The following is an 18,453-nucleotide window of genomic DNA, read 5'->3' on the forward strand; positions in this document are numbered from 1 at the left end:
ATATGCGTGTTGGAGTGGGAGTGCATGTTTGTTTTTATCAAGATCTTTCCTTCAGCAGGACATTCCCTGTTTTAAGCATTCCTATTACAAATGTTGGGTGTGTTAGTGCTACTGATCCAATTGGAGGAAACAACCAAGACTCCAGCCTACTTGTAAAATTCACCTTTTTTAAAATTTGTTTTAAATCAAATTCCAAGACTGGAGACATATTGTCCCTGTGACACAGTGTTTGTTCACTGCATCTGAGGCTTACATCTCCACGGATATTATCCACAGCGTGCAATTACTCTTCAGTCACAAAAACTCGAAACAGACATTCTGCATTACCATGATGGTGTTAGATGGCTGTTTTCGTATGTAGACATGTTGCCAAGAACTATGTATACAATCAGAAGCATATTTGAAGCATCACACATTAAGAGTCGTTTGAAAAATAAACTCCGTGGTGTCAGCTTTTACTTTGTGGTATTTTTTTGCCCCATATTTACTAAAATCAATGTCATAGAAATACCGGAAAATTGATTTTACATTTACTGAATGCTTCAAAATAATGTGATAACAAATGCCACATGCAAACACTTTAATTAGGTGATCTACAAGCCCACAATGAAAGACTAACCCCACAAACGTTTATGCAGCCAAGTTCAATTTAGGATCAAAAGGTGGATTTTTTTAGAAGATCCCGAATACCAGTTCATAGAAGAACCAATAACAAATTTTGTATGCCAGGGAATTTCACTTACTATCTGGGGGAATCTGGTAGTGTGTCAGATTTTCTGCAGCATTAAGACTATGATTGGAGTGGAACATGCTTGCCCGTCATGCAAAACTGCTTCGAACACCCAGAAAGATAAATCCTTGCTGGTATTTAAAAATATTTTACAATAAGAAAACAAACATTTGCTACTACTAATGATGGGTTTAAGTGGGATTTCAGAGAGGAAAAGGTTATACAATAACCCCCTTTAAAGCTTGGCAGCAATGCACCTCTGTAATGCTGACGCTTGAGAATTGGAAACAGAGGCGGTAGAGTATATTTTGAAATCTACGATGTGCATAGTTTTATATGCATACTCAAGGGGCTATCGCATTAGGGTCCCCTCTGTGATGTGTGTAAATTTTGGACGTTCTAAATAATGTCCTTGATTCAGCCCCAGTATCAGTGTCCAGTGTGAGTGATGAACATCACATCAACCATTACTGAGACTCTAAGCCACAACGGATGATGCAGTATGCCCCTGGATATCAAATCTAGAACATCGAGGTACACACATACTGAGGACAAAATATTGAACTCAAAATATCAAAACCACCCAACTGCAAATATATGTACCTTGATGGTGTCTATCTTCAAGGTACAGAGATGTGAAGTTAGGAATAATGATAATAATAATTCCACATTTGTAAAGCGCAAACCTATCACTCCTAAATGTATCCAGGCACTGCGGGCCATGGGGGAAATTAAATGAGCTATTGCTCAGAGTCACATGATGCTGAGCTGCTGGCAGCGCCAGAGAAAGGACCGTGAGACCAGCGCTCTGGAGTCATCCGCACTGGCCGCTGTGCCACATCTCTCCTCTCTTAATCTACACTTCCCTCTACGCACTTTCGACTTCTTGGTCTTTAATGTTTTGTCAACGATATTCTTGTACCAGGATAGTCATAGCTTAGATATTCATTAGTCCAATAGAAGATGCTATTAATGTAGGGTGCAAATAATATTGCAGCGTTATGATTAGGTTTTAAAGCTGTGCATCATTATTCTGTACTTATTAATGTATTCTTTGCCCCAAGAAGCATATCTGGGGGGGGGGGCCAAACAATCTTTTTACAAGCGCGCAAATGTTGCTGCGTGAAGTGAAAAAAAGTATTTGACAAGGTACTGAAATAGGATCCCGACTGCTCATCTCGAATAAAAAGGTCCCTGCTAGCTGCATCTCAATAATCAGTCTGCAGGGCCTGGGGACCGGATAAGTAAACATTGGAAAAAGCTTCAGAGAAGCACACTCAATGCAAAATGGATCTTAAACTGCTCATGCGTGGTCGTGACATAACTAATGCTGACATAATTTCCGAGCAGCGCGGAAAAACTCAGTCTAATCTCAATGACCTATCTAATATAATAAGTATTTTTGGGGGATTTCCACAATGCAGACTGTGTCTGCAAGCATCAATGTCCTCTGTTATCAGTGTAGAGTGTTGACACCATGGCTGCTGGCTCGCACCTAGCCTGATTCACAAAGCCATGCACAGGGACGTAATGTAGTGCACTTTTACATCCTCTTACAGAAGGGCCAATTCCAGTCCAGAATTTCAGAATATTCTCCTAAAACACGTTTAAAGCCAACGTATATGTACGGAAACAATTAATGGAGGCAGCGGTTCTCCTAAAAATCCTGGCCTGGATACTATTGCTTTATAGGAAGATTACAACATCCAAACTAGAGCGACAGTGACATCTTGAAGTATTAAAGAGAATCGCACTTAAGAACTGCAAACACTCATGACGAGCGTGACCGTCTCGGTTATAGAAAGTAAGTCAAGCGGTGAAAGACAAGCACGGCCCCGCAGCCGCGAAAGTTAAAGTCCTGCATGTACAGCGTTTACATTCCAGGAGCGAGCACGATAATTGCTAATAGATGGCGCCGCTGCTCGCTCCCGCAAGGCAAACGCCGCACATGCACGAGTGCCCATTGGAAACAGTGCAGAACATGCACGAGTTTCCATAAAAGCCCGGAGCGATTTCAAGAGAACTCCTTCCTAAGCAACGCTTGCGCGCTGCGTAGGCGAGACCTAAAAAGGTTTCCTATTCACACAAAAAAGAAAGTGCAGCAAAATCCTAGCTAGCCTCCTTTTCTGTTTGGTTTTCTGTTACCTGGAAAGTAAGTCTTGCCTTCCAGATCCCAAGAGTGTGCCACGGCACCATAACATTGTTTCATTGGTGCTGTGGACGATTTGTAGATTTGAAAAACAAAAAAAAATTGAAAAGAGCCATCTGATGGATTATTTCACAAAATCTGAAAAGTAGGTGCAAAGCCACCAGAGACAAGGGGCCCACCCGTTAGAGAACACAATGTATCTGTTGCTTGAGGCTATAACTTTGGTTCAGGGTCTTTAATACCTGGTACAGCCCTTGGCAGTGGGTCATAAGACAATAGTGTCTGCCTTCCTTTATTGACCTTTGTTTGAAGATCGCCTGCCTTCATTCGTCGGCCTTAGGTGAAAGCACCCCTATATTCTTCTTTCCTTGAAGCATGGTTGCCTTCATATCGGAATACAATCTTAACGTGCAGTATCTTGGTCGGCATCTTCCCTTGAAATATATTTCTCTTCATTTATTAGCTTTAATTTGAAGTAGGCCTGCGTCAAACTTTGAGTTCAAAGAAATACCTATTGTGTAGCAATCTAGTCCTTAAGTGGAAATTTGCTCTAAGATTTTAAATACAATTTCGACTTTGGACAAATCCCTTAAATACAAATTAAATACAAATTGTAACATTTGAAATATAAATTTGTAAAAACCACCTGTATAGTGCACAGGCCCAATTACATGCTCCGATCTGCCCAGCACCTTGTCTCCATATCATCCCATCCGGATTTGTAATCTGGTCCCAGTAGACAAAAATAAATGATGCTGCTCTATGTATTATCTGTCTTTTTTTAGATGCTTTTGCTACAATAGTAAAGTTATCTTGAAGTGATTCATTGCATCTAGGAAAAAGGTCCACGTTAAATCAAATGGCAAGAAAAGTGCCTGGGACAGACAGTAAACTATTTCACTAAATTTCTCATCTGAGGTTGACTAGGTCACCTGTGCTGCAGCCATTCACAGTATTTAGAAGTACGGCAGGTACTTACAAACACAGCGATTCCGGTCAGAATGGCCAAAGCGATGACGCTGATGATAGCCGCAAAGCCAGGGGAGATGGTCTTCATGTTGATGCGCGGAGGCTCGTTGTCGAAAAACAGTACACGGATAGAATCCATGTCTATGTCCAGGCTACGACCATCCAAGGTGACTGCAAACTTGCTGTTCTTTAGCTGAAAAAGACCAATGGCTGTGATGTCAGTGTACATCCTCAAGTCTTCATCACAAACCCCATGCCTGACTATTGACCACCATCCGCAAGGCTACTCCTGATACTCTACTAAGGATGCTCTAATAGAGACAAATCTTCAACACATGAAATCACATTACTTGCCCATTAATGAACAGGCAATAACTGAGGGTAGATAGGGATGGCTATTATTACCTCTAGGTTACTGCTTTGCAGTGCTGTAACCATTCTTTCTACTGACCTTATCATAACCTTCAGTTTTGTTCATTTTAATAGCGTTGTGCTTATGCCTGTTATCAATAACTGTTTATTAACACTCTGCAGTCTCGATCTTTTATACAAGATTGTTTAGAAACACCCCATTATTATATTATACTTTATGTGATGTAATTTCCTTCGATGCTATTGAGGTCCAAGTATTTGCTCCCAGTAACATTTACAACAAGCTATACCACTTTCTCATACAGAATCTTCTTTTGTAGTAAGTAGGCCTGGGCAGAGTTCACAGGTACGTGGCACTCCGCGAAATGACCAAAAACCTCTGCTGCGATACGCAGAGTTCTGCAAGCGGCGGAGTGCGCTAGGTTGCGCCGTTCACGCTGACTTTTAGTGCCGGGTGTTTGTGCAGCACTGAAAAATCTTCACGAATGATACCATGTGCAGCACAAGAGGGCGCTGCCTCTTTCTGCTGCTTGAATAGATGTTCTACTCGAGCGCCAGCTTCCTCAACGCGAACGGAAAGTTTCTCAAAGCGAGCCGTGGCAGGCATCCACAACCGCCCGCATAGAGGAATCTTGTCGGGAGGTGGTCTGGACTAAGCTTCCCTGTTCGTGCTCACCAACGTAATGTTGGCAAGCGAGGGAAAAACTTGCACCGCTCCGCATTTGGATCTCCGTGCACTACGCGGAGTGGGAAAAACTCCTCATACTCCACAAGCGGAACAGAGTTTCACACCCAGGCCTAGTAATAAGTATTCTGTTATGGAACCTATTTGTCAAAAATAGGTCAAATTAGGAGGGTTAACCAGAATAAAGAAAATATGTGTGTAGCCACTGTTTAAATCAAGGCTGAGATCCCACTACGACTATTATGGGAGTTTTGAAGCCTACACATCTAAAAAATTGAAACACATCTAGAGACTGTCCTGAAAAGAGCAATTATCCAGAGAAGAGCAAGACATATTGTACGAAAACCAAAGTAAAGTGTTGCAAAGTCTTCAATTCAGAAACAAACATCCAGTCCAACCGAATCCCAGAACTAAAGATGTAAAAACCAAATACCAAAGCAACTTAAAAACAACTAAATCTTTAACCATTTCCGTAAAATGTCATCACTCCTTCCGTGCTCCAGGTTGGCCTTGTCAATAATTCACTTCCTGACAACAAAAGAACCGTCTTCCCAGGGTTGTGTGTCAGAATAACTTGGACAAACATATTGTGTGAAATAAATATTGCGTGCGTTTACAAATATACCACCGTCTTGGGGGTAGATACTCTATTGTTAACTCCAAAGGGATGATAAGGTAAACAATAATTAGGACACTCTATTTTCATGAAACCAGATTTAATTCACGACATTCTAGTACCATAGCCTTCTTATACGCCTCACTCTCTTTACCTTGGGAAGTATCATGAGAAGTTTCTACTCATAACAGAGCAGCCTCTCCAGCTGACGAAACATAACATTATATTTTAGGTACCAAGAGCGTTGCCATGAACCAACAATGTGTCACCTGTGGCGGATACTACTCAGAAGACGATAAGTGATTCTACAGGCAGCGAGAGAAACAGGGAGTGAGAGAAGCTGATGCAAAACTGGTACCACATGGATCCCCTTGCATTACTTAACTACAATGTATGTAGCTTGATTCTGAATATTCAGCAAGTAACATGAAGAGCCTTGAGGCAGACCAGCTCAGGGAGAGCTGCAGTGGTTGATGTTTGTCTCTACTGCAGCCCATGATGCCATGGCCAGAAGCTTCTGCATATAAATGATCTGATCCTGAGGAAGGCTTGAAGTGGTGGAGATAAGAGATGCCAACAGCAGCTTTAACCTTAACAGCTTTAAATATCTACCCAAAACCTTATAACCCTTGCACCCATAGGAATCTTGAATTGTTAGAGTGGGATAATTGGGTCTTAGTCCATCAAAACGATGATGATATGAGCAGGTAAAGAGAGAAGCAAATCTGTCTGGGACGTGTTAAAATGTTGTCTTCCTATACACCTAAATGTTGTCAGCTATGAAATGCAAATTATAAAAAACAAGATTCCCTTATGTGCCATGTTACTTACCTCAAGTAGTATACACTGAACCAAATCACACAATCCAATACTGAATATCTAACAAGTCTATTTAATTAAAATCATTTTTATTTCATCCAGTACAAAAAATATCTTTTTAATTTCGATATTTAAAATTTGTTAAAAACCATCATAACAATTCATCTGATTATCCACAATACGTATTAATCAAAACTTTTCTTGAAACACTACAATTGTCTAATTACCACATCAATTTTATAAACATAGAAAAAATTGTATCAAGCAACAATGTGTCCATGGATTGTATCGAATAACAATGTGTCAAAGAACAATGTGTCGCTGCAGCGTTTCGGTGTGTCTTTTTATTTTCTTGCCACCTTCTTCAGGACTAGAATTTCATAATAAAATCAGACAATACATCTAAATTTGTTTTAGCAGGGAAATTCCAAAAGTGCAGACATATTTAAATCATGTTGCACCTTTTCGAGGATATGTTTTCTTCAAATATTATCCTTTATGATATCTTGAGAAAATTGGATTAAGTAGGACCCCTTGGGATGCAATCTAAAATTAGTAAAAGTGTATTCACCCTCAGTTTTATCTGTTTACTCTCCTGTTCCAATTTTGGAGGTAGTTTAATTAATTACATATGGTCCTTTCTTATTCGCTTTTGTACTTCAGAGCCAATCCTTTTCAATTGATCAGACCCAAAGATACTTCTTTCCCTTTTTGTTGTCAGCGATTCGATATGACGGCCCTCTGGTTCCATATTGTGGATAATCAGACGAATTATTATGATGGTTTTTAACACATTTTAAATATCGAAATTAAAAAGATCTTTTGTACTGTATGAATTAAAAATTATTTTAATTAGATAGACTTGTTAGATATTCAGTATTGGATTGTGTGATTTGATTCAGTGTATACTACTTGAGATCAGTAACATGGCACATAAGGGAATCTTATTTTTTATAAGTGATAACTGCCCGGTCCCTTTTGGTCTTACTGGGGTAACAATCTATTTTTTGTGGATCTATGAAATGCAACCCTGCGAGATCAGCGGCACAGTGTCCAGTTAGTGTCAAGTTCCCCTAGTAATCACTATTTAATGTGTGGAACTGCAGTCCCTGATACACAAGTAAATAATACAGAGGGTGAACACAGCCATTTAATAGAGAGAAGCTGAGAGCGAGAGAAAGAGAGGTATGGTTCCTGTGACACAGCAACAAGTGACTCGAGGCCACAGAGATTAAAAACCCAACAATGCTCCACACCACACTCTGATTTACAAGAAAGGAGGCAAGCCACTCTCGCAGACCCCACTCAAGCTTTCCACATGACGCAGGCTTACCATTTATATATATATCGCCATGGGTGTCAAAGGCGTCAAGAAGTCAAGCAAAATCAATATGGCTGCCCCTCTCTGATCCAGAGCCCCCAAGAGGCTAGTTTGGATGTTAATCTAACCCATCTCACTGTCTCTCCTTACCAGGGCACATGTCGAGGGTACACGCGGGTAGGCGGCATCTACCCACTATTTTCACAAGTTGGATGCCGTCTACCTGGCAAAGAGGTTGGCCCACACAGAAATATCGTAAACTTGACCCGGTGTGATTTTCAGATACCAGGACGCATTCAGCAGTCCCAGCACATTGTCTGCTTTCGTTCTGAGCAGCAATGTGCAGGCAGGAAGGGGGCTTATCAGATTCCAGGTGAGCCCATAACAAAGACCAAAGTTAAGGGGCCATCATCGCCTCCTTTTGTAGTTCCTGGCTGGGAGCTAGTGGGAGCCTCACACCTAGATGCAATGGAGGGGAAATAAAGGCTCACAGCTTAACACTACACAGGTACTTAAGAGAGGCATGCTTTTGACTTTGTTCAGTCTCGTATATAAGAGATTTTGCATTTCCTTTAGTAATAATAATGTCAGATGTGTTGGTCTGTCCAAGTATTTTCACAAATAACAAGTTAAATACCACTATTTTGTTTGATTTCTTTTGTAGCGCTATAGTCCTACTCATCCCATTGCAGGGTGTTAGAGTGCTTTACATCATACATACACATTTTACATTGACAATAAATCATATGTGTGTAAATCCATGGACAGGTTGTGTTACATAAGGCATTGAGGGTTAGAAGGTATAGGAGCCGCATGTCCTTCATAGGTCACTTTGTTATATTAGAAGGATTATAATTTATGAACTGCAAATACAAACATTATCTCTGTGTTAAAAGTAGTAACCCACTTACCTATTTACATAAAATAATCAAAATCTGTCATCTGCGTTATACATAATGAGCTTTGCAGGAGACATATTAACCCTCTATGCTACTTTGATTCAAAACTAGGACTAGACATAAAACAGATATTTCCAGCAAATATGTTAACCTCTAGAGGTATCTTACAATTGTTATTATTCCATGAGATTTAGTTGGCACACAAAGATCTCTGCAGCAGGAGCGTTAACCCCATAAGATATTTTAAAATGCAGACTTTGCAACCAGTTAAGCAGAACAGATTTACTGCCACATTTCTCCCTGTTGCCAATTTCCTTGTGGCAGGGTTTTAAAAAGTAAATGTATAAGTTTGTCCCAGATTTTGTGTCAGGGTTGCGTCACTTTTTTGGAACAACCCCAACGTAAAATCTAATTCGTTAAATATTGTAATGTGCTCAAATGTACTCATGATAGACCTGCTAAACATATGTGTGAGGTCTAAAGCAGGGCCGGCGCTGGGCATGGGCAGTGTGGGCTGCTGCCCAGAGCCCCGCAGTCAGTCCTCCAACTTGGGGCCTCGCACCAATGCAGCATAGGTAGGCCAAGGCATGAAAGTGCCACCTTGCAAGTGCTCCACCTTAGGAGGGCCCCTCCCCGGCCTCACTGCTATGGTGCAGGGGGGCAAACCCAGGGGTGGGGAGGCAGTCCCAGTTCCAAGAAGGCACATTGCTCAGTTTTGTCCTGCAATTAGGCCTCCACCCCCTACCCATGCAGAGGCACAGCGGGAGGACTATTGCCAGGCTGTTTAGCTCCCTGGCAGTATTAACCCTCTCTGGAGATAAGCAATCCTCTTGCCTTCAGCCCTTTATGAGCTGTTAAGAGGTGCTTGTAGGTGGCTGAGAGAGAGGGGCTACAGCTTCAGGAGCAGGGGCATCTATTAAGATGCAAACAGTCATGAAAGGGTCAAGTTTATGCAAATTAGAGGCACCTCACACATACCCCTTCTGGCCAGAGTTCCAAAAATCCTAGAACCGGCCCTGGTCTTAAGATCTGATGTCACTTCTTCTGATGTCACTTCTTGTTATGCCACTATGGTGTCATAAGCCATGATGTCCCTTGCATATTGTCTAACATGGTTAGTCCCCTTACTTCTTTTTTAGGATTTGTACCCTGCTGATTACTGATAGCCAAGGGCATGGAGACTTCAAGAAAGGCCTGGTGATTACTGTCTTCCCAGTTTTCTAGCATCTTTAAGGAGAAAGGGATGTTAGAAATTGGTCATTAGTTTGAAAACTGTAGATGATCCAGAGATACTTGTTTTCACAAAATGCACAGGTGTCAGACTTATTGAAGAGGAGGAAGATCCAAGCTAGAAAACATATATCATCTGGGATGAGGGGGGAAAGGAACAGAAAAGATAATTAATTCCCAAAAGGAAAAAGGGGCCATGAGAGACAAACCTCTGATCACAGAGGTAAAAATAGGAGTTCTTCAGAGAAAGGCACATAACTGTATGGACCTACACCCGTCAGCGGTGGAGTGATGGTGATGTGATGTGGGGGGCAAGACACACTATTAAATGAATTGTCTTTAGACATGGCTCGCACTGGGGACGCGGGAGCAGATCCTGGGGTGAATGAGAAATGAGTGGTAGTCGTAAGAGAAAAAGAAGCAGCATATCGATGGGTGGTGCAGCGGCTGTAGTGTCCAGGGTCCCAGAGGTGTGAGAATCCACAGCTGCCGACTGATCCCAGGTGCGGTTGTCTTTTTGCTCTTAACAACCAAACTAAGAGGAAAAAATCGATCCTGGACTGCAGAGGTGACAACAAATTCATGGCTTGTGATCTCTACATACAGGACCCTTGTAAATATGTATTTCCCAAATTATTCTTTCACGATATATAAAACACATTCGCATTAAATAGGCCCCTGTCTGCTGTCAATATCAGTAGCACCCTATCAGTCTTCAAAGCAGGCAAGACTCTACAACTGAGATGAGGATACTCTCGTATGGTATACATTTGCATCTACTTTCCTTTTTTCACCAACCCTTCCAGTATGTGTGTGTGTGTGGGAGGGGGCAGCCTGCCTTTCACCGGCAAATTCCAAACTTTTGCAGGATCCAGCAAACTGCAGTCGTGTCAATAAAGTTTATATGTGGGTACACACTACCATCTAGTGGCTATTTTAGGATTAGCGCGCTACAGTACAGACAGCATGATTGTGTTCAATGCCAGCAGACAAAATAAGGAAGATTAGCATACTTCTGCCATCCGTGTCGTGTAGTTCTGTGGGTAGTCAAGGTTGTGTGAGGGAGACCACACAATGTGTTGAATACTTGTATCTCTACACCTGGTTCCATGCTAGACAATTCTACAATGTAGGGTGGGATGGTAAGGTGTAGGAGGCTGCCATGAATGGTCTAGTGATTTAAGGCAGAGATGGTGCTGCTCTTAGGTGTCGCAGAGTTTGCCTGTTCCAAAGTGCATGTATATATATGTGTGCTTGTCGCATTCAGACGTGGGATGACCATTTTGCCCCTCTCGCCAATTTCCCGGCGGCTGTAGGCCAGGGATCTGCTTTCAGAGCAGAGCGGGGATAGTTTGAACATTTTTGCCAAAGCTGATTTTGGTTTCCCGCCTTTCCTGCTCCTACCTCTCTGCGTCTCCCAGACATCAGAGCACGAGTCCTAAATATAAGTTCGGGGACTGAGTTGAATATAAATCTCTGTAACATAGAATGTGATATGCCATGACATCACACGACATTGCAAACTTCTCACACCTCGAATTTAAGGGGAATTGGTCTTTTTTGTCGCCTTTGACTAGAAAATGCACTAGAATTCAGTTTATAGAAACATTTTTAAAAGTATGCTCATCATCTTCATTGCCTTTTTTAAATGTAAATTAACCTTAAATTTAACATAATCATTTGCTTAAACAATTTCTTCAAAATAGTTTCTGATTTCAGTAATATGAACATAACTTTAAATGAAGATTAAAATATTTTCATTCTCCTGATTTACGCCGAAATTAGATTTATCGTACGCCTTTAACTTGCTTTACATTGTTTTCATGAACTAACGAGGATAGATTTTTAAAAAAAGGAATCAACACATTAACCACATAGTCCATTTGTGCGAGCATTTTACCTGTACGCACTGTTAGCTTAGCTTTGTACTGGCATTATTTTAACTACACACTGTCAACTACATATGATAATTAATAGTCAATGATCATGTATATGAAATGTATGCGATGTAAATGCGTGCAATTTAAAAATGCATCTCGTTGAAAATGAATAGTCGTGAAGGTAACCGTGTGACCTGCTACTCATGTTTAAATCTCAGCCAGTCTCATCAGCATTTGCTCTTTCCAGGGTGTGGGAAATAAGCAACGTGTTGCATTGGATGACAATAATTGCATACAAAATGTTGTTTGTAAGTGTTAAGGGCTATTTAAGAAATGTATTTTATTATTTAAAAAATTGACTCATTCTCTCCGCCATGAACATGTGATGCGTTGTGTAGTGTGTGTTACCCGGGGCCCTTGGGGGTATTGGCGCGCTAAGTGCCGCGGCGCAGGGAACAGATTCAGGCCACACGCGTACTGTGATTGGAGACCTAGCCCCCGAGCGGGCGTCTCCTTTTATTACCTCCCCTCAGGCCGCGCCTGGCCCGCGGATGTAGTGGGGCGGTCTCAAACAACTAGATCATGAAATACTACATCCCTATCCAACTTGGTCAATGAAAACAAAAACACCACAACTCAAATAGTTCAGACAGTTCAACCACATAGGTGGTGGTACTTGCGTGTCTTCTGCCTGCAGCATCTGGATGTTCTCAGCAGGCGAAGTCCTTCAGACGCTGGCTTGGGCGAGGATTCGGCTTCAGACTATACCGTTGCGGAGAGCCCTGCAGCGGCGGACTGGTGGGAGGTCCGCTCTCTGGGGCTGGGCTGGACAGTGGCACAGTGATGGTCTCCGTGGTCTCTGGTGTTTGGTTGGATGCACCAACTGGTGGTCCCTCGGTGTGCCTCCCGGGGTGTTCTGGGGGTACTTCCTTGAACCATGACACATTTCGGGACACCTCCTCTCCTCCCCTTTGGGCGGTTATCATGGTCCCGCGGTTCGCAGTGACTGTCCAGGTCCCTGGTTCGTAGTTAGTTTTGAATTTTCCTCCAGGGCGACGGTCCCGCAGGAGGACAGTGGCCCCCGTGTGGAGTGTCCTCTGTGTGGCCCGGCGACGGTGGCTTACTTGTTGGTTTCGGCAGACTCTCCGGTCTTGCGCGTCCTTGGCCTCCAGTGGGGGTGGTGACCACCCCGGGCAGGTGGAAGCAGATCTCTCCTTGGGCCATGAAGCATCAGTGCCCATGGACTCCTCTGGGTGGTGCAGTGTGGCGAGCTCCGGTATTCCCGCAAGAATTCATGGAGCCGCTTCTCCGGGTCCGCTTGTTCCACTCCCGCTATGCGAAACATCTTGTTTAGAGTGCGCATAAAACGTTCAACATCGCCATTGGCTTGCGGCCCCTGCGGGGTTATCCGTCGGTGATGTATTCCTCTTTGTCTTAGAAAGGTGGAAAACTCGGCTCCCTGAAATGGTGGTCCATTGTTGCTGCGAATCTCGTGTGGGAACCCGAACATGGCAAATACTTTTTCTAGGATGGGCCCTACGTGGGTGAACGCCGTGGATGCCACTGGCTCTACTATGGGGTACTACGAGAATGCATCCACGAGCACCAGCGTGTGTTTCCCTCTGGGGAAACTCCCGAAGTCTATGCTTACTCTTGACCATGGGACGGTGCAAGCGTCTTCGGTGATCACCGGAGCTGGTCTTTCTAGGCTGCTTGTCATCTGGCACAACGGGCAACGCCGGACATATTCCTCCACCATCTTTTCTAGTTTCGGGAACCAGACTTTCTCCCTCATTCTTGCTTTCATTTTGGTGATTCCTTGATGCCCTCCATGGGCTAACTGTGTCGCTCTGTGTCTCAGGGCTCGCGGTATCACCAACCTGAGCCCTCTGAGCAGGACCCCGTCGCTTGTGGCGCTGAGTTCGTTTCGTATTTGCCACATCTTTGCCATCTGTTCCTGCTCTTCCGGACTCCAGGAGTTAGCTTGCCGCAGGTAGTTTGTCCACGACCCTTCCTGGACTGCTTTCAGAGTCTTGTTGTATACCGCATCTGTGGTGGCCGCCTCTTTGACATCATCCAGGGTCATGTTCAGGGGACAGGCCGCTGTGGATACTAGGTGAAAGTAATGTTCAACGTCTTCAGTGTCCTCCTGTGCCTCGATCGGAACGGGGTGTCTGGACAGGAAATCTGTGGGATTTTTGGCTCCTGGCCGGTATACCACCTCCATTTCGTACGGTTGCAGCTGAACTACCCATCTCTCGATACGCGGAGGTGGGTGAGGCGCCGTCCCTTTGAAGAGTGGAACGAGTGGTTGATGGTCCGTGACCATCGTGAATGGTTGCCCTTTTAGGTATAGATGGAAGTGGTTGCAGGCCCACTCGATGGCCAATGCTTCTCGCTCGATTTGAGCGTATCTGGTTTCTGTAGGTGTCAGGGACTTACTGGCGAATGATAGCGCTGCCCAGTGACCCGGTTCATGTTCTTGGGCCAGCACAGCGCCGAGCCCTACTGGGCTTGCGTCCAGGAGTACTTCCGTTCGTTTTGTTGGATCAAAGTATGCCACCGTGGCTTCTCCCAGAAGGGCATCCTTTATTCCTTGGAACGCCTCTTCTTCTTTCTGCCCCCATTGCCACTTTGCGCCTGTTCTTGTGAGGGCCCGCAGGGGTTCCGCTCGGGTGGCTAGTCCTGGGATGAATCTCCCGCAGTATGTTGCCATGCATAGAAAACTACGCACTTCCGTTGGTGTTGTCGGTGCGGGCGCGTCCTTGATGGCCTGTGATTTCCTTGGGTCTACCTGGATATCTTCTTGGTTGAACACGTACCCAAAGAATTCAAGGGAAGGCTGGAAGAACTGGCACTTGTCCTTGTGTAGGGTCGCCCCATGTTCTTTGAGGCGTGTTGCGAAGATGTTTGTAGTGATCCGCGGCCGTCGCTGAGTGGATTAAGATATTGTCACTGACGTTTAACACACCGGGTAAACCTGATAACATTTCCAGTATCGTATTTTGGAACAGTTCAGCCGCTGAAGACATCCCGAAGTTGAGTCTTTTATATCTTCGTAGCTCAAGATGGGTGCTGAACGTGGTGATGTAACGGCTTTCCTTTCATAATGGGAGCTGGTGGTATCCTGCATTCAAGTCGATCTTTGAGAACCATTTTGACCCGTTCACATCGGCGATGATATCATCCATTGTTGGCGTGATGTGACGTTCCCTTCATATAGCTTTATTTGGCAGCCTCATATCGACACAGAGTTGTATGGCTCCCGGCTGCTTAGGCTTTTCCGCGATAACCATTGGGGACACCCAGGGTGTTGGTCCCGACACTTTTTCAATGAAGCCTTGCTTTTCCAGAGTCTCTAGCTCTTTTTCTACCAGTGGCCGCAGGTGAAATGGGACTCTCCTGTGTTGCAAAGCGACTGGGACGACTGTTTTGTCGATATGTAGTTTGACAGGATCGCACCTGATGCGTCCGAGTCCTTGGAACAGCTCAGGGAACTGACTGAATAGCTCCTCTACTTGGTGAGTCTGGATTCTTCTTGCAAAAGAAATTAGTCCAAGGTCCTCTGCGGTGTGGCTGCTCAGTAAGGTGTCCGCCTCCCTGTCGATGATGTGAATTGTCGTTGTTACTTCAAGGTCGTCTGCCTTGATGGGAACTATGATTTTTCCTTTTAGTGGAAGGGGGGTGTCCGCTCCATAGGCGTAGATTCTGGTTTTGGATGGCTTCACTGGAGGGCATGGCCGTAGGCGTCGATATTGCTGAAGGCCCATAACGTTAACTGTGGCACCAGTGTCGATGACTGCTTTTACTTCCGTTCCCGCCACGTGGATCATGCACGTTGGCTGAGGCCTGCAGCGTTGTTTGTGTTCCCGCGCGAATTAGATCAGGTACGCCACTCCGTCATCATCGTCTGAAGAGTCTTCACTCGATTCTTGGTATCTCCTGCCTTTCCTTTTCGTGTCCTCCGGTGGCGTCACCTCTGTCACCGACAGTTGTCGTACCGCCCTTGTCGGGGGCCTTCGGTTCCGGAACTCACGACCTCTGGTACGCCTTCGGCATACGGAGGCAAAGTGGTTGGGTATCCTGAAGTTGGTGCACGTTTTTCCTTGCGCGGGGCAGTCTTTCACGGCATGTGGTTCATGTCCACACGATCCACACCTTGGCTTGGCCATTTCCGGCTTTGGACTCTGAGTGAGTCTCCTTTTGGCTTGGCTCGGGGGGCGTCGGCACGTTCTGTTTTAATGTTGTCGGACCGTCCCTGGTCCATCTCGTTTGCTCTGGCTGCCGCCAGGTCGTGTGACCTTGCCAGTACTAGCATGTCTTTGAGCGCGATCTTCGGTTGGCGCAGGATGAGCCCTCTCAACGTCTTGTCTCGACACCCCTGGATCAGTTGTGTGTGGATCTCCTTTGGCTGGTCATCTTCTGTGCATGTGCTGGCGAATTCACGAAGTCGGGCATAGAATATGTCCATTGACTCCCCCTCTCTCTGCCGGGCTTGGCGCAATTTGAACCGTTCTAAATCTGGGTTCAACTGTGGATCAAAATGGGCGTCGAGCGCGGCCACCGCTGCGTTATAGTCGGCTGCTGCTCCTGTGTTGGGCAAGTGCTTGAATAGTTTGAAGATTTCGTCTCCCGCGTAATGCAGGAGCAGGGATCTTTTTACTGCTTCGTCTTTCTCCCGGGTTGCGATGAAGTAGTGATTGAGCCGTTCTATCCAAATTTTCCATCGAGAGAGGCTGTCGCGGGGTCCTCCAGTTCACTGAATGGGGGTCGGACTCCTGATGCCGCGTGTTGGAACGGTGCGTGGGCCGGTGCTGCCACTTGGCCTGGTGCTGCCGCCTGGTCATTGTCTCCCATTGCGCTTAGTGTCAGCCGCTAACTTGTCCTCCTGGGGCAGGTGCTTTGCTCCTCACTTGCCTGCTGATTATATTGGCGGTGATGGCCCAGAGTGAGTGACTAGGCCTATTGCTGTGTAACTCTGTGTTGCTGTGGGCCTGTTGCAGTAGAGGCGGCAGTGGCTCTTCAGGGGGCTGTGCTGTGGGCATATGTGTTTGTCAGCAGCTCCCCTGGGAACCAAATCACTATGTAGAGCCTTGCACAGGGGCTGGTTTTGGCCCTATACTCGCTATCAGGGTGTCTATTTCCCCATTTGCTGGCCTCATGTGCAGCTCTCTTGTTTGTTGTGCTGGCTGCCCCCGTGGGATGAGCGCGTGAGATTGCACTCACCGTGTTCCCCTTTGCTGATTGCAGTGATGCTGCCCGGCCGGGTGCACTCCGCTGGGCCTGGTGCACGTGCGCGCGCGCCGATCCTCAACGCTCCGATTTCCTTTTCGGTGTGCGGCAGGTGCGCGGCAGCTGGTGCGCGGGTCTTTGATCTCCCGCTCGTCGCCAGTGTAGTGTGCGTTACCCGGGGCCCTTGGGGGTATTGGCGCGCTAAGTGCCGCAGCGCCGGGAACAGATTCAGGCCACATGCGTACTGTGATTGGAGACCTCGCCCCCGAGCGGGCGGCTCCTTTCATTACCTCCCCGCAGGCCACGCCTGCTCCGCGGATGTAGTGGGGCTGTCTCAAACAACTAGACCGTGAAATACTACACGTTGGTTTCCTGTGTGCTTTTGAATCTGAGCTGAAGTGTAATCTCTATCAGGCTTGAACACATTGATCAAACGGTAATATTGGGGGGGTTCCCTCTGAAATTAATAGCTTACAAGAGCCCCGAGTTTCCTCTTTGCCTTTAAAAGAAGCAATGCGATGCAGCCGGGGCGAGGAGTGGGTTAAAAGCACTCTCTGAGATTATATTAAAATTTGTGCAGTATAATGAAATTATGAGACATTGTAGAAGCTATAGAGAGACGCCAAGAGGCCCACACCGTCACATGGCCTTCATGGGGTGCATCCGCCTCTCTAAAAAGAACAGAGGGACGCCGCCCACCTGCTTCCACCCTCATGTTACGCTCTGGCTTTTACTTTGGTGTGTGTCCTTTTCTTGCTAAGAGCATCGGTGAGTCACAATCAATTTGTTTGAGCACGTGGCGCTCTCATCCAATGTGTGACCATGTCTTGATATAGTGTTATTCGTCTTTGCTATATTTTATATGTTAAAATAAAAATATTTTTGGAGGCAGGGGGTTGTAGATTACATTGATGAGAACAGAACATTATAATATTAAGAATGTTATATATGATTGTAAAGAGTGCTTTGCTACGTGAACTGACTGATAAAAACCATTGCATACATGTCCTTAAAACTGCTGCACCTACTAATCAAAGCAAGCACAAGAAGATGATGGACGGAGTGCTGAAACTTTCCAACCACTCACCCCCATTCAAGAGATCTGGGTTGAATCCATTGTTCTTTTGCTCACCATGCCACCCCAGTTAGGACCCAGGCATATGCAAATCAGTCATGACCCTGCTCCTCATGGGAACAGTCCACCTTTTGATCAGGCAGCTGCCCAACACCTAGCAGAGGCCAAGGCTGGGTACTTAAAGCTGGTCTCCTGGGTATCCAATATTGACACAAAGGAGTACATATCTAGACAACTCGCGGAAAGAGACAGGACTGGAAAGGTGCTGGCTTGGCTCATATCTGCTTGCTTGGCACAAGAACGGGGATATATGTAATAAATAGATGGAGATTAATGCTACATTTACTGAATATTTTGCACAACTATACAGCGATGCTCCTGAAATGTCAGATGCCCAGATTCAAGCATATTTAGATGCGATAGATATGACCCTTACCCCAGAACATCGCCTGTCCCCCCCCCACTGATGACTGAAG

At 45.3% G+C, this 18,453-nt stretch overlaps 1 protein-coding gene across 3 annotated transcripts in view; it reads right to left on the bottom strand.

Annotated features, from left to right (window-relative positions):
* Positions 1-18,453, bottom strand: part of LOC146799112 (epithelial cell adhesion molecule-like) — a 77,455-nt gene that overhangs the window by 21,617 nt on the left and 37,385 nt on the right. For all 3 annotated transcript variants that reach the window (XM_085628045.1, XM_085628046.1, XM_085628043.1), the window contains exon 7: positions 3,859-4,041. In XM_085628045.1, coding sequence (XP_085484171.1) covers positions 3,859-4,041 — 183 coding nt within the window. The remainder of the gene's footprint in view (positions 1-3,858; positions 4,042-18,453) is intronic.

The sequence above is a fragment of the Triturus cristatus genome, chromosome 9, assembly GCF_964204655.1.
Source record: "Triturus cristatus chromosome 9, aTriCri1.1, whole genome shotgun sequence".
NCBI lineage: Eukaryota > Metazoa > Chordata > Amphibia > Caudata > Salamandridae > Triturus > Triturus cristatus.